General features: G+C 43.8%; 1 protein-coding gene and 1 long non-coding RNA gene across 3 annotated transcripts in view; one reads left to right on the top strand and one right to left on the bottom strand.

The window, feature by feature from the left end:
* Positions 1-18,723, bottom strand: part of LOC309839395 — a 113,258-nt gene extending 94,535 nt beyond the window's left edge. Inside the window, exons 1-2 of the long non-coding RNA XR_014298507.1 lie at positions 18,308-18,723; positions 3,117-3,198 (exon numbers count right to left, since the gene is read on the bottom strand). This is a non-coding gene — a long non-coding RNA (uncharacterized lncRNA). The remainder of the gene's footprint in view (positions 1-3,116; positions 3,199-18,307) is intronic.
* Positions 18,724-20,264: 1,541 nt separating this feature from the next.
* The window catches only part of LOC309839328 (patatin-like phospholipase domain-containing protein 4), a 28,797-nt gene continuing 25,024 nt past the window's right edge, over positions 20,265-24,037 (top strand). The window contains exons 1-2 of one of the 2 annotated variants that reach the window (XM_082681060.1): positions 20,265-20,339; positions 21,507-21,691. In XM_082681060.1, coding sequence (XP_082537186.1) covers positions 20,279-20,339; positions 21,507-21,691 — 246 coding nt within the window. In that variant the 5' untranslated portion in view covers positions 20,265-20,278. The remainder of the gene's footprint in view (positions 20,340-21,506; positions 21,692-24,037) is intronic. The other variant, XM_082681061.1, reaches the window with a different exon arrangement.

Below are 24,037 nucleotides of genomic sequence, written 5' to 3'. Positions count from 1 at the left end.
CTTGTCAAGAAGCATCCTGCTTACTTACACGGTGTCCAACACGACTCCAAAGCAACCCCTGAAAGCCCAAGGTGGGCACTATACTCAATTCCCTTTAGAAGGAAAACAGCCTCCCAAAGCCTCAGTTCCTTATCAGCAGGAGATGGTATAATTTATCATCCAAACCAGGGCACGTGAGAGGGAAAGGGGGTGGGCTTATCAGCTGGGTCAATGGGCAACAGGTGTCAGCTGCAACTGTCCTGGGTAAACAAAAAGTTACCCCAGTTGTCAGAAACAAGCTTGTTGGTTCCATTCAGTCATTTTTGCCCCTGACTACACATTAGAATCATCTTTGGAGAAAACAGACATACACAAGCATACACCTATACCTACATATGCATACACATGTTTACATGCACAAATACATACGCATATACATATACTGAGATGTCTAAGCCCTACTGCAGACAAATTAAACAAGATTTCTAAAAATGGAGTGAATCTTGGGCATCGACAATTTTTAAAAGCTCCCCTAAGTGATACAAACAAGCAGCTGGGCTGAGAACCACTGAACTGGACACTCTCCAAAGCTTTTCCAGATCTCAAATTCTGGGAGTATAATTCCTGAGAATGAAGTTCCCACCCTTGCTATGGTCAAACTTTTAGTCTCCTTTCTAGAACACAGAATATTTCATACCACTACGATAATAACCAACACGTATTTATGAAGAGTTTATACTTTACAAACCACTTTCTCAACATCATCTTTTTTTTTTTTTCTCACATTAACTCCATGAGAAAGTCAGGTTGGTTATTATTGACTTTCTACAGGTGAGGAAATTGAGGTTTCAAAAATCAAATACACAGGTACCAGGCGTCTTCTACAAGAAGCATAGGGAATAACCATGCCCACATCTTGATTAGCAACGGCAGCAGACAGGAGCAGGTGCCTGGGATTCCTGCCACACGGGTCTGAATTCCACTTCTATCATTTATTAGCTTGATAAGCTGGGGCAAGTTACTTAACCTCTGCAAATATCACATCTAAAATTAAAATAATGCCAATGCTCCTGTTCTGTAGCGCTATGGGAAGTACTGCGTGGGAGTTACATGGCAGACCTTAGCCCCATGTCAAAGAAACAGTAACGACTGTATCATTGCTTTTGTTGCTGTTACTGTTACTCCTCGTCCTCTTTACCCTCCTTTTACTGCTATAACTATTACTATTACTACTACTACTGCTAGAACTAATACCAATCATCCCTGCTATAGGCAGAGTCACTGGCCCTGCAAAGAGACAACCTTAATCACAGGAAAACCCTTTGAGCTAATCTTTACCCTCTTCCCACATACTCTGCCCCCAAACCAAAAGCAAACATGAGTGTTCTTCAAATGAGACACTCTGTGAAATCAGACACCCCCAGCCATGTAACAATGTTGAACTATGGAAGTCTTTGGTATACACAGCAAACCGTCAGACTCTAGACAGAGGCTCAGCTGGATTTAGAAACCGGGGTGAGAGCAGTCTTGCAGATGTGCTACGCGAATGTGCCTTCGAGGAAGAACCTATTGGGTTGGCCAGAAAGTTCGTTTGGGTTCTTCCGTAACATCTTACAGAAGACACCTAACGAACTTTTTGGCCAACCCAATATTTATCAGCTGCAAGGAGCACACTTAGCTGGCAGCCTCCAGTGGCAGCCCCCTGGGGTCTGCTCCCGTGTTTAAATGGAAGCCCCACACTTTGGGGGGAAGCCCCCAGCCTTTCCCCATTGATGGAGTATGGTCATCAGTATGAGGGTCTGGCCATTTCTGCCCAGTGCCTTGCTACTTGAGGGCCATCTTTGCACTGCAGCTGCCGCTGGACCAGGAATGCAATCTGTGGTTCTTCGTCCTCCATCCCCCCTTTCACAGTATCCAATTACACTGTAGTATAAAGACCTTCTGGTGAAAAATAACACAAAGCAGCTCCATACATGTCAAACAACGCTGTCAAGGACGGTGGGGTGGTACCCTATACAACTGAGAAACAGTGAAAACAATACAAAATGTCTTGTTCCAGAACTGTATTATTTCATGACTTTCTAAGAGGTTATTTGGAAAGCTCTATGGAGTTAGGAAATATGTCTGACGTGTCTCTCTAATGAAGTGCCTACAACATGAGGCTTAAAAAAAGTGATTATGGACCATGTTCTATTCATGTCGTCTTTGTTTTGCAAATTAAATTTGTTATGCCACATGAGCTCAAAGATATGAATATTTTAATAATGCCAGATCTATAAATTGCAAGAAAAAGGAATTAGAATTTTAAAATGCATTCAGTTTCAAGGAATTGGATTTCTTGAGGATATATTTTTCACCTACAGAGAAAAGGTATTCTAAATTACTGTGTTTCCATTTTAACCATGTAATTTCATTCTCATTTTGGTAATTCATATTTTTCAACACAGTGAAAACATTAAAAACAAGCAAAAGCTAAATGGTAAACTAGTTTAAAATACTAGTTGGACCTAGTAATCTAAATGTTCTTAACGTTAATATTATTATGGTTAAGGATAATCACAATAAAATAGTTACCATGTGACAAAAGGTATTCTATACTCTTTGCATGTATTAATCCATTTGGCTTCAGAAACATTTTAAGTATAATCATTACCTTCTTATACACGTTGACAAACACTTTATAGGTTATTTGATCTGGTAAATTACGTATTTTTAATGTTAGTATTGTTATGGTTGAAGATAATAATTATGCAATAGTTAAACAGTTCTTACTATGTAACAAACAAAATTCTAGGCTCTCACATATATTAACTCATTTAGCCTCATACACATTCTATAATTTAGGTGTAATCATTACCCATGATGTATGAATTAAGGAACTGAAAAACAGAGAGGTTAAGTAACCTCCCCAAGGTCACACAGCTACACGTGGTACACTCTGGATTTGAACCAGTCTGCATGAACCAGGAAAAGAAATGCCGACTTACCTTAAGCCACATCAGTTAAACTTTCAGTCTGTGTGTCTGTATGTAAATGCACGTGCAAACTGAGTACTTTTAAATCAAACTGATTTGACTTCAGCAAATGCATCTGAATTTTAAAATCCAAACGAGTATGGTCTTTGTCAGAGTACTCACCCTGAATATCCGAGGCATGTTCAGTGTGCTTTGGCAGCCGCCTTTCTTGTTCAAATGAGTCTCTCACCTCGCAGAAGAGCTCCTGCAAGTGATGAAATGAATCAGCAAAAGCTCCACAAGAAAAGCCAGCTCAGCACTCAGACCTGTCTGGTTCTAGGCCAGAACCAGAATTTTCAGCTGTGCATCGATCATTTTGTCAGACCTCTTGCACAGTCAATCATCAGTAAATAGTCATTAAGTACCTACTGTATGCCATTCCCTCAGCTAAATCCCAGAGCTTTTAAAAGGTAAGTATGACTCTACTGAACTAGCAGTATTCACAGAAAAATAATCCAATTTATATCAAATATTTATCATTTGCCCCTCTACGGGATAGTCAGTAAAATACTCTAAACTTTTGAAGACGATTCCAAAAAAAAAAGAGCTGCCTGCCTTTTCTGTGACTATGATGCAGTCCTGATCATGTACTTTTTTCCAGTTTTACTGAGATAGAATTGACATACAGCACTGTGTAAGTTTTAAGATGTAGAACATAATGGTCTGACTTACACACATTATGAAATGATGACAATATGTGTAGTGAAGATGCATCATCTCATATATTACATTAAAGAAACAGAAAAAACATGCATTTTTTCCTTGTGATGAGAATTCAGGATCTATTCTCTTAACGATTTCATATAAAATGTGCAGCAGTGTTAATTATCTTTATTATGTTGTACATTACATGCCTATTACTTACCCTACAACTGCAAGTTTGTACCTTTCCACTGCCTTCATCTCATTCCCCCTCTTGCCACCCCCCACCTCATAATCACAAATCTGATTTTCTTTTTTTTTTTTTTGCAAGTTAAGTTTTATTTGGGGTGAAATGAGGACTGCATCCCAGGAGACACTGTTTCAGATAGCTCTGAGAGTTAAACTGCTCCAAAGCAAGGGGGGAGCCAGGCAGTTTTGCAACAAAGGGCAGGTAGTCTGAATGTCATAAGATTATTGTTAATTAACGAAAACCAGACATCTCAAGTTAAAGAATTTAGGGCTTTTCTATGTATGGGAAGATGCAAGAGTCTGGGCTCACTGAAATCCTTCCTCTGATAGGCACCTCAGGATCTGGGACCAGTATCCTGTGTTTTCACATCCTGAGTTTCCTCAGGGCTCACCGCGGGGAGTGGCTGCCGTCTGATGGCTGCTAGATGGCAGGTATTCTTCCCTTCCTGAGTTCCCTCAGGGCTCACCCTCTCACCTGGCTGCAATCACTGATGACTGTGACATCCTTTGTTTACTGACAGGGCAGGAAACATCCGATTTCTCAAATCATCCTCTTGGTCAGGAAGTCGACCAATACTTGGGAGACACGCATGACCAAATTTAGTCCCATGGTGCTGGGAGGCTCATCCCAGATCAGGAGAAAACTCTTGTTGATATGCCACTCCAGGTGCTAATTTCCGGATTAGGCCCTGTTGATAATTAAAGATTCTCTGGATCCTCTGTCTGTTATGATCCAGGAAATGTTCTCCCTTATTGCTTCTTCCCATACCTAGAACCACATTATTACAATTATTTTATAAGACTCATAAATGTGATCTATTTCCTCAAGATGTTTAGTCATCATCAATTTTGTTGGAGACCTGGTTACACACTGGGTACTGTTTAAGAGACAACAATCTTATAAAATAGACAGGATGTAAGTAATGCAGCTAGTAACACTGACAAAGCCATAGTGTAGCAGGGAGACATAAAGCACAAACAATTTGGAAACAAAGAACAAATTAAAACACTGATTAGTATAACTATTTGTAATCCAGTTGCAATAAACCATCAAGTCCACAGGAGAGCCAGCTGGAGAAGCCAAATTCTGGCAAGTCTGAACTCTTTTTCTATGAGTCTGTTTGTTCTTGAAGTATAATTGACCTTCAACACTATGCTAGTTCCTGCTACACAACGCAGTGATTTAATACTTCTATACATTTCAAAATGATCACCATGATTAGTCTGGTTACCATCTGTCACCACACAAAGATATTATATAATCATTGACTCTCTGATGAATGCACTTTTAAACTCTTTACCCATACTGTGAAATTCCATTGGCAGGATACAGCTCAGGAGTCATGCTGCTTTAACACGTGACCTGACCCCAGGGACTGGGTTAGGCAGGATTCCACATCACTGGTGCCACCTTAATTTAACGCTTACACTCCTGTCTTACAATGGCTGGTGTCATCTTTTCTCCCTCATTAGACTGTAGCCTACCTGCCTCATTCATTATTATACCCACGGGCCTGTGAAAATGCCAACACACAGAGCACTCACAGGTGAATATTGCTGAAAAAATACATTCATAGATTAAGGAGACAGTTAATAACCTCTCAACAAGACTGTGTGGAATAAAACACTTACTTCAAAGTATGAGCTCTGACGGGTGTTAAAAAATCTATCATATTACTTTATGGACAGTCTTGCTCTTCGTCCATTTGATACTTTAGCACTGACACCCATGGCATGTTGTAATTTATAAATTTAGTAAGACACAAGTTCAGACAGCATTGTTGAAGCTGTTGGGAAGACATCATTTAGGTGGTGAAAAAGCCTAGCAAATAATCAAACATTGACATTTAATATAATCTTTCTTCTCTTTATATCATTCACAAGGGGACATTATTATGCGTTAAAATGATTTCACAAGTCTAGGTTATTGATAAGACGTCTGGAAGCAAGATATGCAAACAGGAGTCTTACATACATTTAATATTAGGTCACTGACTGTATCATCAATTAAGTTATTGGCAGTTACTGGGTTAGATTATCTCGTACTGATGGCTTTTTATATAATGTTTCATACTAAGTTTGAGATAGAAATCTCTAGAAAGTAAATTATACATTATATGTGCCTATGTGTGTCGGGAATATACATCATACATATTAATTTTACATGGGTAGTCATTACTTTGTTTATCTAAATTTGTATTTGTTTGTATCCTTTAAATTTTCTATGAAGAATACGTGTTTCTTTAGAAATAAGACAAATATTTTATTTCTTAAAAAACTCAACTCTTACAGGAGTAGAAGTAACTCACACTTCTTTTGTGAAATAATGATTCCCCCTTGAGTGTGCGTGTGTATATCCATATACAAACATAGTTCAAAAGCCTATTTTCATGACCTAGAAGTTACATTAGCAATAGCTCTAATTATGAGAGCTCATTAATAGGAAATTATACTAGTTAATATAGAAATTATACTTTTTTTTTTTTTTTTTGCGGTACGCGGGCCTGCCACTGTTGTGGCCTCTCCCGTTGCGGAGCACAGGCTCCGGACGCGCAGGCTCAGCGGCCATGGCTCACGGGCCCAGCCGCTCCGCGGCATGTGGGATCTTCCCGGACCGGGGCACGAACCCGTGTGCCCTGCATCGGCAGGCGGACTCTCAACCACTGCGCCACCAGGGAAGCCCCTGGAAATTATACTTATTTTTAAAATGTAGTTTTCCTCACTAAAAAAAATGAGTTCATAAAGTAGACTCCAAGTAACGGCTATTTAGAACCTCAATGAACATTTTAGATACAAATAAACACAGAAACGGTCTGAACAAGTAACATGCTCTATAGCCATTTGACTTTTATTCAGGACAGAACCTAATTCACCTACCTTTAAATCAATCAGTACTCTATAAAGGTGAAGGAGGCAAGAGATGAGAGGGACAGAAATGACCATATTAATCTCAGCTTTCTTTTTTTTTTTTTTAACATCTTTATTGGAGTATAATTGCTCTACAATGGTGTGTTAGTTTCTGCTTTATAACAAAGTGAATCAGTTATACATATACATATGTCCCCATAACTCTTCCCTCTTGCATCTTCTTCTTTTGAATGTTTACATATTTGATTTTATATCGCGATTTCGGTCACGTCTCAAGGAAGGGACACAGAGCACGTGTGCCCTTTGATGCATTGTAGACTCAAGTGGATGATGATAACTGGGTCTGAAAGCTGATTGCCTTCTCTTTGGAGGTGATGTGGGGAATGATAAAGCACAGGCAGGGGACAGTCTGCTGGTTTCTAACTGGACTAGGGCCATGTTAAAGTGAGACCTCCCTGGCACTCCCAACCCTGGGAATTGGGGCTTCTCTCTGCCATTTACATCCTTCTGGGATCTGCGGTGTCTCACTCACATCAGCCAGCAGGGGGCAGCCTGTAGACAGTTATAGAAAACAATAAACTCGGACCATGTGAGGAAACCTATTTTCACATATGGGTCAGTTCCATCTGGCATTACGTTTGTGGGATTTTGCACGTCATCTTGCAGGATGCAGGCCCACTCTTCTGAAAGTCACTCAGTAACTAAAGGGAAACATTTCTGAGAATCTGCTGTGCTTAATTGCTACTATCCCTTTAATCGAGTTCCTTGGACAAAATCAAGGATCAGAAGTTGTCTCAACACTTTGACAGCAGCCAATGAATAACCGGGGGGAAGGGAAACTATAAGACAGTGATAATAGTCTCTCAACAGTGTGCACTAAAACGACCGCAGTTTACTACTTCCCAGTACAACAGCTAAGGGTACAGCTTTGCCCTCCGACGAACCTGGGTCTCCTTCCTTCGCTCCCTCTATTTGGCCAGGTAATCTGGGGAAAGTGCTTCAGCGTGTGCGAGGCCACTTTCTCTACCTGCTTCAGAGCATTTATCGTGGAGATGGAGATGAGGAACATAACACAATTAGCAAAGGCTCTGGCACACAGTATGGGCTCTGTAACTATTACCTGATTACTATTAATTATGATTATTCTTCACGCACAGGACATTTAATCCAGTGCAAAGGTGCAGCAGAAACTGTCAGGAGTATCTGTCCAGCCCTCGAGCCTCCAGGCCTTGAAGCCCATCCCTCGCCGTTCCTCATTGCTTGGACCAGGGATGGAGCCTGATACACATTTGGCCAAGCATATGTTCTCTCTACCGGACACGCAGCCTAGAGGGAAAGGGAGGCTATTCTTTGTGCCGTCTGGCTGAACTGAGGGGCTCCCACGTTTGCTCACGTGCACCTTGAGAAGCAGAGAGAGCAGATCTCCTGAGAGGAAGGGAAATACAAGAGATGCTGCATTAGAATCCACGAGACCCTGGCATTCCACATTTGCAGCAACACGGATGGACCTGGAGACTGTCATACTGAGTGAAGTAAGTCAGACAGAGAAAGACAAATATCATATGATATCGCTTATATGTGGAATCTAAAGAAACGGTACAAATGAACCTATTTACAAAACAGAACTTGAGTCACAGAAGTAGAAAACAAACTTATGGTTACCAGCGGGGAAGCGGCGGGGGGTGGGGGGAGACGGAGGGATAAATTGGAAGATTGGGATTGACATATACACACTACTTTATATAAAATAGATAACTAATAAGAACCTATTGTATAGTGCATGGAACTCTACTCAATACTCTGTAATTACCTATATGGGAAAAGAATCTAAAAAAGAGTGTATATATGTATATGTATAACTGATTCACTTCGCTGTACACCTGAAACTAACACAACATTGTAAATCAACCAAACTCCAATAAAAATTAATTTTAATTAAAGTGTTAAAAAGACCCTGGCAATCCAAAGCAGAAGCATGGTTTCCACAAGCTTTCCCCTTTTCAGTGCCCATCCCCTCTGGACTTCCATCGTTCCTCGGGTTCTGTATTCTAACAATAATTTTCTTTATCCACATATGATGATTTTTGCTTTTTTCTCTCAGCAACCAAGGGAGTCTTAACTAAGGCAACAAATCTCAAAAACAGAGAATTTTTTTAAAGAGCTCATTATTTTATAAGTAGAACCCAATAATCAAGACAGACTCATTTCAGGCGTAGCAAAATATTTCTTTTCTCCCCTTTTCCTCCAAGATGGTATCTGGGTATACGGGAGAGTATTTCCGAGCAGGGCTAGCTAGATGGGCCCCATGCTCAGAAGGCTCTCACACCTGGTTTACTGCTCTGCTGTCACCATCTTGAAATTCTTACTAATTTTACCTCTGAGCTTGCGTTTTACAAGTGAAGTCCGATGGGACAGTAAAGCGTACACACGAATGAGCAGAGAGGATGCATGCGACGTGCGTTTCTGCTTTCCCTTGCCACCGCTCTCTTGCATAGGGCCTGCGGTGCCCATGAACAGGCACAGAATTCCAGTGGACCCGCAACGTGTGGGAGACACCCAGTCTCACAGCCAGCACAAGGTCAGCACGCCACACCCGGAACTGAGCCGGCAGGGGTACTGCCAGCCTCAACAGGACACATTATTCATCCCCACAACTTCCTACAAATGCAGAAAGAAGGCACAGGGTACTAAGAAACACAAATGACCAAGAGAGAACCCTATTACTTCCTTTCTTCCTGAGGTCACTTCCCTGTATTGGCCAATCTCTGAACCTGGAAGTGATGACATAGAAGAAAAGTGAAAGACTAACTCTAGTTGTTTTCCTTGCAGTCCGTGCACACTGGTCAGGTGGAGAATGACCAACGTGGACTGTTCAACAGGCTGTGCAGAATCTTCTAGACCCCCTGATGACCAGGCTGAGGCTTATTTTAGCACTGGCTCTCTACGTGGGCACCTCCGTCGCCCAAACCTGCAACATGGCTCTGGTGTCATGGTGGCCAAATTGAGAACTTCTCAAGAACAGTGGTCCTCAGCCCTGGCTACACCTTAGATTCACCTGGGAGCTGTGTCTCCCTAATGATAATACTGATGTCCAGGCTCCATCCTACACGCATCAAAAGGAGCAGAATTAAGACGCTGTACTGGTGTACCACAGTTCCCAAGGCTACGTCTGCAGAAACAGGCAGGGCGATCTTTGTCTACAAACCCCAACATACAAACATGAAGCGGGGGATTAGCACACTGATTTTCTACCTCAACACCCCTCCTTCCCTCACTCAGCTGTGCCAGGGGGTGGGATGGGTTTTCCCCCTTTGCTTAGGCAGGGACTTGCCCTCAGTCGTAACCTGAGTCCTCTTCATCCACAGGTAGCCAATCCCAATCAACAGTCCTCGTGCCATCACAGCACCTGACGCGGAGGCCCGAGGCAAAGAGGCTGCACCAAAGCTTCGGGCATGAACAGTGCTGCCTCGTGTGAACAAATAGAGAAGGGAAGAGACCCCCAAGCCTGAGACGCAAGAACCTCCATGTTTAACGGTTTGCTGCAGGACGAGCCTCTAAAGTTCCTGGGGTGACGGTGCAGCTGGACAGGAACACTGCTGCCTTCACTTAGCAATGTCTTTATGACAACGATCGTCGTGAACGCCCCGTGAGCGGACATCTGCTTTTGAACATCTGGGGGGACAGTAGAGCAAAGCAGTCAAGGAATGAATCCCGGCTGGGCCAACGATCAAGCGTGCGATCTCGAGAAAGTTACTCTGTCTCTTTGTGCCTCATGCAGCCATCGTCGCCATGTGAGCGCCACCGTTGCCATGTGAGCGCCACCGTTGGTCGCCCCACAGGGTTCTTAGGGACGTTGAATGTGCACTGGCGCGGGCAAGGCCCCTGGAGGAGACAAACACCAAAGACCATGCAAGTGCACGTTCAACAAGCAGCAGCGAATGCAAATTTGGCGTTGCTCCACGCCTTTGAGCACAGAAATAGAAACCAACTAAAAAGCATGCTCAGAGAGCCTTTGCGCTGCAGGAAGTATCAGTCACTTGCCACTCTAACATACAAAGTACAGGAAAAAAAAAAGGCCTAAGTCAAATGTCAAGAAAAATGTGTAACTAATAGAAATGCCTCTGATTTCAACAATTACGTGTCAACATCTGATGAAAACACACCTCGGGTGGGTGGCCCATACAAGTGGGGTCACTGAAATGAAGTCTACGTGGTTACGAGATCCTTCTCACTCAATATTAAGTAAAAATGTTATTTTAGTTTCTTTGCTAACTGAAGGAAAATAACCTTTACACTCGTCTGTGTTCACAGAATGCTGAAATGAAGCTAACTTATATTTTAAATATTACCTTGTGAATGCTTCTGTCCCCTACAGAATCCACATTTTTTCCATAATAAAACTGGGAATATGGGGTCATGTTGGTGATGAGCTGATTTTCTAAAATTTGGAGTGTATGAAAAAAGTAAATTAAAAATAAAATTTGGGGCTTCCCTGGTGGTGCAGTGGTTGAGAGTCCGCCTGCCGATGCAGGGGACACGGGTTCGTGCCCCGGTCCGGGAAGATCCCACATGCTGCGGAGCGGCTGGGCCCGTGAGCCATGGCCACTGAGCCTGCGCGTCCGGAGCCTGTGCTCCGCAACGCGAGAGGCCACAACAGTGAGAGGCCCACATAACGCAAAAAACTAAATAAAAATAAAATAAAATAAAATAAAATTTGGAGTATACGTGCATGAAAAAACAGGAAAATTAAATTTCAGAATTACAAAGACCTTTTGGAGAGCCCTGACCTTACAATTTTACTTTTCCAGCTGTTTTTTAAGTGCAACGTGGCCATGCAGCTACTCCAAGGACTCTGTTAGGAAAAGTTTACTTGCTGACAATGGCCCTTCAAAAGCATGCTAAGAGTGCAGTCGTGCTCCCTCAAGGGGAGAGAGTGAATAAAATACGGGAAAGAAAGTTTGGCGCTTAAAATGACAGCTTAAATAGGGCTCTCTGGCTTCCATGTGGGGATTCAGAAATACAAAACTAATGTTAGGCTGGACGTAGACTTCCCCAAGCAAGGAATGCTGTTGAATGACTTTGAACTTGCCATCTCTTTTATTCACAGAGAATGAATTCTGTGTGTTCATTATTTTAAATATATCTGCCTACTGGGAAATAGCACAGTTCATCAGAACTTGGGATTTTTTTTTCCCCCAGGAAAAACGGAATCAGTCCATACGATTCAAGAAGTACGGCTCCAAAATACTACCACATTCTAACAGTCACTACTCTGCCGCTAGTTTTCTAAGAATTCAAGCCCTAACAGAAGATTCTGAAATTACAGCTGTCTTTTCCATGTCAGCCTGGGTCCTTTCAAACTTTCACTTTGACCTCCATTTCAGACTTCTAACCAATCTTACCCATTCATTTTGTAGCTTTGTGAATAGGGAATGTTTCTGTGTATAGTTTGCTATAACACATCACTTTTGTCTTAGAAATTCTGTGAAGATGTAAAGAATGATTTTGAAAGTTTATGTCAGTGGTATATTTCTTATGGTTTTAAAATCAAGTATGAAATACATTAGTGGACACTCACTAAATGGGGACTCTACTCTCTTCCCAAATGCTCAGAAGTAAGGGATGATGGGAGGACCTTTGAGATCACTTCCCACTCTACAAAATGCTTTTTGTAGAAGGACATCGTCGTTATTGTCACAGCTGTTAAACATTTATTTAGCCTCTACTTCTCTGACCCTATGTGTAGGATAAGATCCTTGGTAGCACTCCAAGAACCACAGCTCCCTACATGGAAATTTATCACAGGGAAACATTTGCATCCATTTACACCGATTTGGTGAGCAACAGTCTTGTACCATCTCTAATATCCAAAATAGCTCATATAATTCAAAAAAGGCAAACAAAACTACTGATTAATTCAATGGTGAACATTTATGCCAAGCAGCATGTACTGTTCACCTAAACATACCTAAAATCGCAACCAACGCCCCAAACATCACAGTCGTGTTCTTATTTGTTTGGGGAAATGCTCGCCAGATGAATACGCATCATGAAGTTTTATACATCGAAAAGACTGAATTTCCCTGTCTTATGTAGAGATTATAGCTGCACTTTTGCTTGTTTAACTCAACAAATATTATCAGGTACTGCAGTGGATATGTTGGTTTAGGCTTGCCCAGCTGACTCCATCTGGACTCGGCAATGCCTCCCTTCATTCTGTCCATCGTCTGCAGTACTCGCTCCCCCGTTCACGGGCTCACATCGCTGTATCACCATTTGCTGTTCACGCTGACTCTTCCAGGGACACGCATGCGACAAAAACAGAACCAGCAGGAGTCTTTTTCTAAGTTTGAGAGGTGGGTAGTGAAAGAACTTTTCCACTGATATGCTGAGAGTCTGTGAGGCTGCCAGCAGCCTCCTGGGGATGTCCGGACTGTAGAATGAAACTAAGATGAGAAAAACAGGAAATGGCACAATGGTGGCCTTCCAGCACCCACCGCATGCTTGATCCAGCCATCTCTACAGTTAGTCTTACATCTAAACCTCCCCATATTTGATATTTATCCATTTTGGCTGCGCTGGGTCTTAGCTGCGGCACTCGGGATCTTCGTTGCGGCATGTTTAGTTGCGGTATGTGCAGCATACAAACTCTTAGTTGCGGCATGCATGTGGGATCTAGTTCCCTGACCAGGGATTGAACCCAGTACCCCTGCATTAGGAGCATGGAGTCTTACCCACGAGGGAAGTCCCTAAACCTCCTGATATTTGAACTAGCACATTCTTTTTGCTTAAGCCAGTTAGATATCTGAAACATAAACTAAAGATTCTCAACTCATATAAACATTTAGCTACCTTCTAGATGCCGGCAAAAACCAAGAAGTAGAGACTTCCCTAGTGGCGCAGTGGTTAAGAATCCGCCTGCCAATGCAGGGGACACGGGTTCGAGCCCTGGTCCAGGAAGATCCCACATGCCGCAGAGCAGCTAAGCCCGTGCACCACAACTACTGAGCCTGCTCTCTAGAGCCCGTGAGACACAACTACTGAGCCCAAGTGCCACGACTACTGAAGCCCGCGCGCCTAGAGCCTGTGCTCCGCAACAAGAGAAATCACCACAACGAGAAGCCCACGCACCACAACAAAGAGTAGCCCCCGCCCACCGCAACTAGGGAAAGCCCGTGTGCAGCAACTAAGACCCAACGCAGCCATAAACAAACAAATAAATAAATAAAATCCAAGAATTACAAGAGAGTCCCTGCTCCAAATCAACTCTGAACACAGAAGGTGGAGGCAACCGCATTTCTAACCAAAATGAAAGGTGAAAAATACTATCGCAATGCCTCAAGCATGGTAACAAAGAGAAGGGTGTGGTTAATATTGACAGAAGGTGTTTGAATTTAATCCAAAAGGACATACTGAGACAAAAGAGTTTTTTAGGCCCAGAAGAATAAGTAGAACTTAATAGAGTAGAAAAATGTGAAAGTACATTCTAGTAAGAAAAAACAGTGAACTAAAAATGGACAGTTTATCCACTAAGATTTTTTTTAATTTTATAATGCCTACTCCAGTCCTTGTCATATATTAGACACTAAAGTATATTTAAAGAGTGAACAAAGGCATGAATACAATTGATTAGATACATGATTTATCTGGAGTTAGGACCCTGGTCAATGACATGACCCCCTTCTATAACACTGTTCCTAATGGAAATTATGTTCTCTTTACAATAACCTACTTTATGACAAGCTTCCAGGAAAAGGAGTAATCAGAGTGACTTACTGCTGTAATTGATAAATGCAGAAAGGGTAGCCTGAGTTAATTGCTACACTTGCTTTTTTTCTTTTTTCTTTTCCAGATGCAAACTAGTTTCCTAAATGTTATAAACTTATACCTCACATTTAGTAAACACTTTCACCACTTTTTAGTAAAATTATAAATGCCTAAATGTGAAGCCCAATTACAAATTCTGACCAAAGAAAGGACTGAAGGAATAACGAGTTTCTGAGACCCGTCAAGGGCCAAAGAGCACGATCCTGGGCACATAATAAGAACTTACTAGCTCATTAATTCACCACTGTAGGGGAGGAAGGTCTGTCAGCACCGTTGTAAAAGTTATATGAGACAATGGGTACAAAGGACTGGCATGGAATGGGCCCTCACAGGTGTCATAATTATTAATAAGAAGCTTCCAGCAAATAGGAGTAGATGCAGAAACAAAATACACCAGAATTCTTATTTTCTCCCTTTGCAGTGAGGTGATTAGATAATTGGATGTTTTGGCAATTAGGCTGTTTCTTTTGATGACAGCATCGGTAATGATGAGATCCTGTACTCCAAATTAAAACAGAGTAGTATTTTGGTGAAGCTGATGACGCATACAGCACCAAAGCTGACATTCTGTTTATCACTCAGTGCTATCACTTGTTTGACACGGATATTATTTCCCCAATAATCCCCTCCAGGAAGATAATTATCTGAAGGGTAACGACAAGGACTACTCCCGACCATCTGTACCAATTGTGGACCACAAGCGGCCAGGTCAAGGGCAGAGCTGTTTAGCAACAAAGAAAACAGGGCAGAGAGAATACAGATTTTCTTTTATTGAGCTTTTAAAAATATTTAGGACTCCTCTGTCAGGCATTTGGTATCCCACTCCCACCATCACTTCACAACACCAACACCTGGCTACCAAAGATCTAAAACCCCCTTTGTATAAAAGATATCTCTTAAGTATGAACATTTTGAAAGCTTCTCTGCTCTATCTCACACTTATGCAGAATATCAACTGCAAGCACTGTAATTACGTAATTCTAATACAATAACAGAAACACTCAGAAAATCTTTCTACCTTGATCTCTCAGTTCAGTGTATATTATATTTGGAACCTTTCACATATTAAATTAAAACAAAGCTTATACAAAAAGGTTACATTTTTTTTTAATGTTTTTTCTAATAGAAATAGCTTGATATTTAGTTTCTATGCCATGTTAAGATGATCTATAGTGTACACTTTCAGATGTCTCCAATCTCAAGTAAATTACACTTCTTAAGGACGCCTAGCTTTGAATTGTTTTCAAATGTCACCAGCCTGGTTACATACATACATTTGCATATATATGTACATATATAACAGAAAATATATTACATATATAATTCATATACTTTTTGAAAAAAGTATTCTTCCATTTAGAAAAGAGTCACCCAAGGGACTTCCCTGGTGGTCCAGTGGGTAACACTCCACGCTCCCAATGCACGGGGCACAGGTTTGATCCCTGGTCTGGGAACTAAGATTCGGCATGCTGCACAGTGCGGCCAGAAAATCAAATGAAAAAATAAATAAATAAACATAATCACAAAAGTACCATCACAGCTCTATGCAAGAAGAGTCACCCAGTTTTACTTCAAGTAGTTGGTTCTTCTAGCGTATTTCTAACAGAGAGAAAACAAGTGCAATGGAAAAGGCCCTTACATTAGTGAGATCTGTTTAGCTTGCAAGATTTAGAAACTCGGTTCTAACTCACTTAAGAAAACAAAGAGCAAAGGGTGGCTGCGGTGTGGGAGTGAGCCAGGGATGGTCGCAGTTGCATCCCCAGGCTCTAGAAATGCCATCACACCTACTAGGCCAGCTTCTCTCCCTCTCTCAGCCCCGACTCCCTCTAAACTGCCTTTATTCCCGGGCTGCCCCTCCACACGGTGGCCTCTGCGACACCTCCTTAGAGAAAACAACAACCTGTGGGAAGGCATTGAGTCTCCTCTGTGGCTTCACGTGGGACACTCTACTCCACGACTGCAGAACTGCCTTGCTCAGAATTCTACGGTGGTCTCAAAACAAGGGAATGCTTCAACAAGGCACAGAGGGTGTGGTGACCCGAGCTATCACCTTGAGGCCCCTGTGGCAAAGGGCACTGCTGTGTGTGCCAACGGTGTGGCCACAATCCTCTGAAATTAAAGGCTGTGCATCTAACCTTTAAAGTGCATCAAGTTCAGCTTGCAGGGCTCTGGGAGGGGGTGACAGGGGTGAGGAGTTCGTACACGGAGGGAGGGTACGGGTGTCGCGGGGAACGATGGCATGTGCCCCACAGAGCTGTTCAGCTGTACTAAGATGCCAAGGTTGGAAAATAAATGCCACTGCATGGACAGTAGACTGGAACACGAGATTACACCCAGACACTTTGCGATAGGCTCAGTCCTTGGGGCCGAGGTGTGGCAAGCATCCCTTATCCCTCCCTTACCCCATACCTTTCTTTCTTTAGGAGAATACATGATCAAATCTTGCGGGAGGAAGCTGGGGATGTGGAAAGCCTTGGGCACTTCGTTTCTGTGCCAGCTGCTCTCGTAGGTACCTCCCAGAGCTAAGGGTTTGCTGCCCCCCAGCTCAGTGTGGACATGCACAGCACCCGTGTGTGGCTTTGTACGAGCACATGATCACGCCTCTGCAATTACACATTGACTGTCTCCCTACCCTCTAGGCTCTAGATGAGAAAGAACTGAATTCCTGTCAACTTCGTGTGCCCTGAACCAGCACTGTGTTTGTTAAACAATGGATACTTAAATGTTCGATAAATGGCTAGAAAATAAACCAGTTCAAAACTAAATTACGGGGCTTCCCTGGTGGCGCAGTGGTTGAGAATCTGCCTGCCAATGCAGGGGACACAGGTTCGAGCCCTGGTCTGGGAAGATCCCACATGCCGCAGAGCAACTGGGCCCGTGAGCCACAATTACTGAGCCTGCACGTCTGGAGCCTGTGCTCTGCAACAACAGAGGCCGCGATAGTGAGAGGCCTGCACACCGTGATGAAGAGTGGCCCCCGCTTGCCACAACTAGAGAAAGCCCATGCACAGAAACAAAGACCCAACACAGCCATAAATAAATAAATAAATACATTAAAAAAAAAAAAAAAAACTAAATTACCGGGTTTCCCTGGTGGCGCAGTGGTTAAGAATCCACCTGCCAACGCAGGGGACACGGGTTCGAGCCCTGGTCCGGGAAGATCCCACGTGCCGCGGGGCAACTAAGCCCATGAGCCACAACTACTGAAGCCCGCACGCCTAGAGCCCATGCTTCACAAGAGAAGCCACCGCAATGAGAAGCCCGTGCGCTGCAACGAACACCCAATGCAGCCAAAGATAAATAAATAAAAATAAATAAATTTATAAAAGAAAAAAAAACCTATAAATTACTAAGGAAAAAAGAGAGGCAAAACCAGGCAAAAGATTTACTGAAAAATGTTCTGAAAAGGCAATTAAATTACTATATACTCACATCACAAGAGTAATTTACTTAAATCCAACAATCAAAACAAATATTTGTTAATCACACAGTATGTGCCAAGTGCCATGCATGGCGCTGAGATTATAAAGACAAACGTGAATGAATAATATTCTTCCTTACCTTAGGAAACGGAACCTTTTAATTAGTTGCATGTGGGTATGACATGGGGTAGAAGGGAGAAAGGAGGAGAGAGTTAAAAAAAAAGAGTTTAAATTGTTAAGAATTACGTTATGGAGCTTTGTGGACACTTTTCCTGTGACCCTTAAATTTGGCGGGATCTCACTCACCGGCAGGGATGGTAATAACGGCTGATCTCATCTTTCCTTTAAGCAGAGGATCCCAAAGCCGTGGTGTGCGTCCTGCCGGCCCCAGCGACAAATTTCTCCCCTGTCTTCTGAATCGAGCTGCTGGCAGTGCCCCAAAGCAGGAAACATAGGTGGCCCGGCCACCACTGCAAATTCTGGCTCTGTGGACCTTGTCTCTCCTTAAATTTTCGATGCCACCGCACCACTTTAAACCAGAGCACCCCAGGAGTCAGACCGGGGCTTTGCAAACTTTAGTGTGCAGAGCAAAGCCTGGGGATGCTGTTAAAATGCAGACTCTGCTTCAGGAGATCTGAGGCCTGGGATTCTTCCTTTCTAATAAGTTTCCCGGAGGAAGCTCTCTTGGGAAGACCACACCCTACCAGAGAGTTCGAAGGCAATGGGAGGAGGCAAGAATGAACAGCTTGGGCTTCCCTGGTGGCGCAGTGGTTGAGAGTCCGCCTGCCGATGCAAGGGACACGGGTTCGTGCCCCGGTCCGGGAGGATCCCACGTGCCGCGGCGCGGCTGGGCCCGTGAGCCATGGCCGCTGAGCCTGCGCGTCCGGAGCCTGTGCTCCGCCACCGGAGAGGCCACAACAGTGAGAGGCCCGCGTACCGCAATTAAAAAAAAAAAAGAATGAACAGGTTGTCCTTCTATATTTCCTGGATATACACACACTTGCCCTTCCCGTGACTAAATTCGAATAGTAGTAAAGAATTCAGAGTAATGCAGTTGTGCTATGCATAGGCATTAGGGTGCCTGCAGAAGCAGCTGTCTCAGAAGTCTACTTACAAGAATAAACACGAGATCTCTTCCTTAGTCATGACATCCAGCGTTCTTGCTTACAGAAAGTGTTGTGGGCCAGAGCCCAGGTCACTAGCATCCCAAATGAGGGAGAAAGAAAAAAGGCCAAGGTAAAGGCCATCTGGGGAGCTCCCACCCACTCCCTCTCCTGCTTAAGGTAGAGACACGCGTTTTTCGGATTCTCTTCTGTACTTCAGTGAGCGTAAATCTGTCCTTTAACAAGGGGGCCTGGAGAACCTTCAACCAGAAACTCTGCAATTCCTTAAGGCTTGCTTGTTAGGATTAGATAGGGAAGACACTGTTGAGGGAGAGAAGGAATTGTCAGTCCTTTGAATCCGGGCGGGAATGCAAGCCAAGTGGGCCGCCTTAGGTGCTTCTCAGATCTACCCAGAGCCAGTGGTGCTACCAGACGACACAGGCTGGTCTGCTGAAGCCCTGCTATGCAGCATGAACGTTACGATTTAGCACCAGCTCGGATTTCACCATCCCATTTTGCAGAGAAGTCACCCGGGAAGCTCAGAGAGGTCATACAACCCACCCAAGGCCACACAGCTTAAGGAGGGATACGGATGTGAACGCTGCCCAAAGCCATAGTGCGACCTTTCCAACAATGCTTAAGGAAATATCTGAGGTAGTCTTCCAAAAGCTGCGGGGCATCCAATCCCAACGTAGCCCCTAGACCCCGCCCTTACACGGACAGCTGGACCGCCCCGAGGCTGAGGGGGGAGGGAAACCACTGCCGGGGAGCAGCCGCCAAGAAGGCCAAGCACTTCCGGTGCACAGAAAATGAGGGTCGTTCAGGGTCAGCAGACTTGCAGGTGAGGGCCGGCCCGCACGTGGCGCATAGGGACTAATATGCATCCCGAGGTATCCGAAGACAGTATGACCCGAGACGAGAAAGTCTTATCCCTTACCCGCCCTAGGGGACACCAAGGTCAAGCGGCCGAGGGCGCGCCGCCATGCCGAGTCCAGCGGTTTAAGTGGAGCAGGCGGAGCCTAGCGGACGCACGCATCGGCGCGATGACGTCACAGACCCGCGCGGGTAGTCCGGCCTCAATCCCTTCTGCGGAAGCTTCTTGGGCGGGCGTGGTCCGGCCCTGATAGGCACGGCCCGGTTGACTGACGGCCCGGCCCCGCCTTCCGGATAAGGGATGACGGGCTGGGACTGGCGGGGGACGAAGTTCTACACGGAAATGCCTCAGACCTGCATTGGTAGGGCGGAGCGCGGGGCGGGCGAGGGGCAGCTTCTGGCCCTCCGGAGGTGGCTCCCGGGCGAGTGGGTCCGTGTAGGCATCCCTGGGGGTGTTGCAGCAGCGACCCTCGTCCCGCCACCCCCAGACCACAGGATAGTGGGGGCACTGGGCCTGCGTACGATGGGTCGGCCCCCCTGGAGACCCATCCCCTTCTCCTCTCTCCAGTCTGAAGAAATTAAACCCAAACCGGGGCTCGGCTGCAGCACTTGAGCCTCCTTTCGCACAGGGCCTGGCTCTGCGCATCAGAACGAGTGTTTTCGGTTCCTAAATAAATTCCAGGCCGGGACCAAGTGCCTAATCTGACGGTCCCGGGACCCCCGAGAAACCCCTGAGGGCATCCAGGGGGAGCAATGTGGGGGGGGGCACTGTTTTATACACGTGGTGAAATCGTTCCCCCTGAAGTTTCGTGAAATACAGTTTCATTGTTAGATTTGTTGCAAGTATCAGGTGATGCAGATGTCATTTCTTTGAGCCTCCAGTTGCCCTCGCCAGTCATGACCTCAGTTTGTCTTGAGAAACTTGGCTATGAAATACACTGCATCGTTGAATAATTGAGTATTGCATTATTGAATAATTGAGAGCATCAGGTTAAAAAAAAACAAACAAAACAACAGCAACAAAAAACGGATGCTCACGATGGAAACGGTGGGGAGTCGAGACATATGTTTTAAATTCACTGATGCACTCGCAAAGAGCAAATGTGTCTTTCATTTGAAGTTTGCTACCTTCTCTAATGATTTTACCAGTAGCCCACACCCCCAAAAGTATCAAAAGGTCAAGAAAAAAGGACCAAATGCCTTGCCAATGGGAATTTAACCATTTGGTTTTTGCCAAGTAATTAAAAAGTAGGCTGCATAGTCTATGTACTGAACAAATATAGACTGTTGTAGTTTTTTTTTTTTTTAATTAATATGATTGTAGTGGGTCAAGGTGAGAGAAGGAAAAGTTTCCTTGAAAGATTTGGGTGATTAATTAGACTTTAATTGAAAAGATTATGCTTAGAACAGAGAATTCTGTATATAAAAGAAAGCCTTGGAATGATGACTAGCATAAGAGTACACAGCATGTGGAACAAACTATACCAACTTAACGGGCATTTTTGGGTTTTGTGTCACCAATTTCACAGCTAGAATGAAGCACATCAACTTGTCGTTTGCAGCGTGTGGGTTTCTGGGCATTTACCACTTGGGGGCAGCATCCGCACTTTACAAACACGGCCAAAAGCTCCTGAAGAATGTCAAGGCCTTTGCCGGGGCTTCTGCGGGATCCTTGGTTGCTTCTGTCCTGCTAACAGCGCCACAAAAAATAGAGGTAATTAAGTAGTAACTAGGCTGTGTTTCTCATCCAGAAATTACGCCCAAACAACGAAGATGATTGTTAACTATCTACTAAGTTAACTGCAGAGAAATAATCCTTTGCCTGGGAAACAGAAAAGGTTGACTTCTTTTAAAATTTAATCATTCAGGATCTCTGCTCTCCATTTGGAAAAGATTATTATTTTGGGTGACAACAAGACAAGGAAATAAAATCCCTTCTTTTACTCTTGAGTGTTTATTTAGTCTTAAGATTCCAGCTTTGTTTCTTTCAAGCAAAGGATATTTCTCCATTAACTGATCATGAGAAGAGCACAGAGCCTGTTCTCAAGGCCTTGAACATGTGGCTGATAAGTCTTTGCTTGCTCCTATTTACAGACAGGCATATAAACTAAAATGTTGGCCTGTAATATCTTTTTTTTTTTAATTTTTATTTATTTTTGGCTGCGTTGGGTCTTCGTTTCTGCACGCGGGCTTTCTCTAGTTGCGGCGAGCAGGGGCTACTCTTTGTTGCCGTGCGAGGGCTCCTCATTGCTCTGGCTTCTCTTGTTGCAGAGCACGGGCTCTAGGCACGCCGGCTTCAGTAGTTGCAGCACGCGGGCTCAATAGTTGTGGCACACGGGCTTAGTTGCTCCGCAGCATGTGGGATCCTCCCAGACCAGGGATCGAACCTGTGTCCCCTGCATTGGCAGGTGGATTCTCAACCACTGTGCCACCGGGGAAGTCCCTGTAATCTCTTTTAAGAGGAATGATATTGGAATTTAATTTGTTTTTCATTCCCACAGTAAGAAGAAGCCCTGAATTCCAAGCAGTTTATCTAGAAGTAATAAAAATGAGCATTAAGTATTTCATTTAATGTAATCTATGTTTTTAAAGTCTGTTTTCTGCTTCTATACAGCCATCATGCATTCTCTGACTGTGAGAACTGGCTTCTGCAGGTGGAGAATATTCTATCTGTTAATTACTTACATTCTCTAGCAGCTTGGAATAGTAATCAAATAACGATTAACATTTCCATGCCCAAGGATGCATTTGTCACATTTAAATGTTGAAATCCACAACATTTTAAACATCAGAAATCTTGTTTTCAAATCTCTGATGAGCTGCTTATGGAAGAGAAACTGGACTTTAGACCAGTTATTCAGAAATCCACTGCTCTTTTTCTTTTTTATATACTAGAAGAGTGATGGAAAATTTTAGAGATTGTACAGGATGAGAACGTGAAGTCAGGGAAAGTAGCAGACTCACGTGCTTTGAAGTGCAGGCTAGTTCCTCCCAGCTCTTTATTTCCTTTCTGAAGCACAGGGCTACTAAGGGGTTGTTTACTCCTGTTCAGTGCAGTCTTTCCTTTAGGTGGGAGCAAATCCCCAGCTTTGGATTTGGGTAGATTTGGTTTTGAATCCTCAGCAGTTTGAAATATATTAAGTGTGATTTAGAATCAGACTGATTTGGAAATGCTGTGATCATATAGCCCCTTCACTGAAATTCTGCGATGTTCAGACATTGAATCCTTTACCTGAATTTGAGACTTTTGATATCAGTCCGATTACCTGTTCTTTTTTACATTTTCGGTAAATTGGAGATCCAGTCGTATTGTCTCATTGTGTTGGTCAGGCCTTAGGGGTAACTCTTTATCGGGCGCTCACGTTGGCAAGTGGAAAATGATTCTCTGGATTCACCTAGGGCATCCTCGTTTCTCTTTTCTCAAAATCAGTTTTCAGCCATTTGCCCTGAGGTTACTTTATTTCTTTTCTCTTGAGCATTTGAAATCTACCCCTTGAAGGATGGCTTTGAGCTTTCTTAGGAAACTGTTTTCTACCTACTCAAGTCCCTGTTAGCTCAGTTCTCCCTGTTGGTATATAAGTTCTTCGAGCTTTGTGGTGTTGTGACAGAGATGTGGGTAATGAATCCAGCTCCGAGCTAGTGCATGTATAATTAAGACCAGCACCTGACGCTGGTGTATTTTAGGTGGCAGGCAGATTTAGACTTTGATATGTTAAAAAGCTCAGCGCAGCCGGCCTTTCCTCAGCCCTCAGAATTTGCCAGGCATGGCGTTAGACACAGCAGGGAGCTAACTCAAAGATAAGTGCATTCCTTAATAGGTTTCCAGTCTGGTCAGGGGCCGTGTCTGTGTGTGTGTGTGTGTGTGTGTAACCAAAAATAATACAAGAAAATAAGCTGGGTGTGCAGTGTGGCTTAGTAGAAAGAGCATACACTGGGGGGGGCCACCCCCATTTCTCAGCTGGAAGTCTACAGCGGCTTCTTGAACAGGCAGGGCTGCGTCTGCCCCTGCTGCCTACAATCCACCTAGCTAAGCATTCAGAGTGATTTCACCCAAACACAA

The sequence above is a fragment of the Grampus griseus genome (assembly GCF_964374135.1).
Source record: "Grampus griseus genome assembly, chromosome: X".
NCBI lineage: Eukaryota > Metazoa > Chordata > Mammalia > Artiodactyla > Delphinidae > Grampus > Grampus griseus.
The sequence above is the reverse complement of the archived record's forward strand: the minus strand, read 5'-3'. Positions and strand labels throughout refer to the sequence as shown.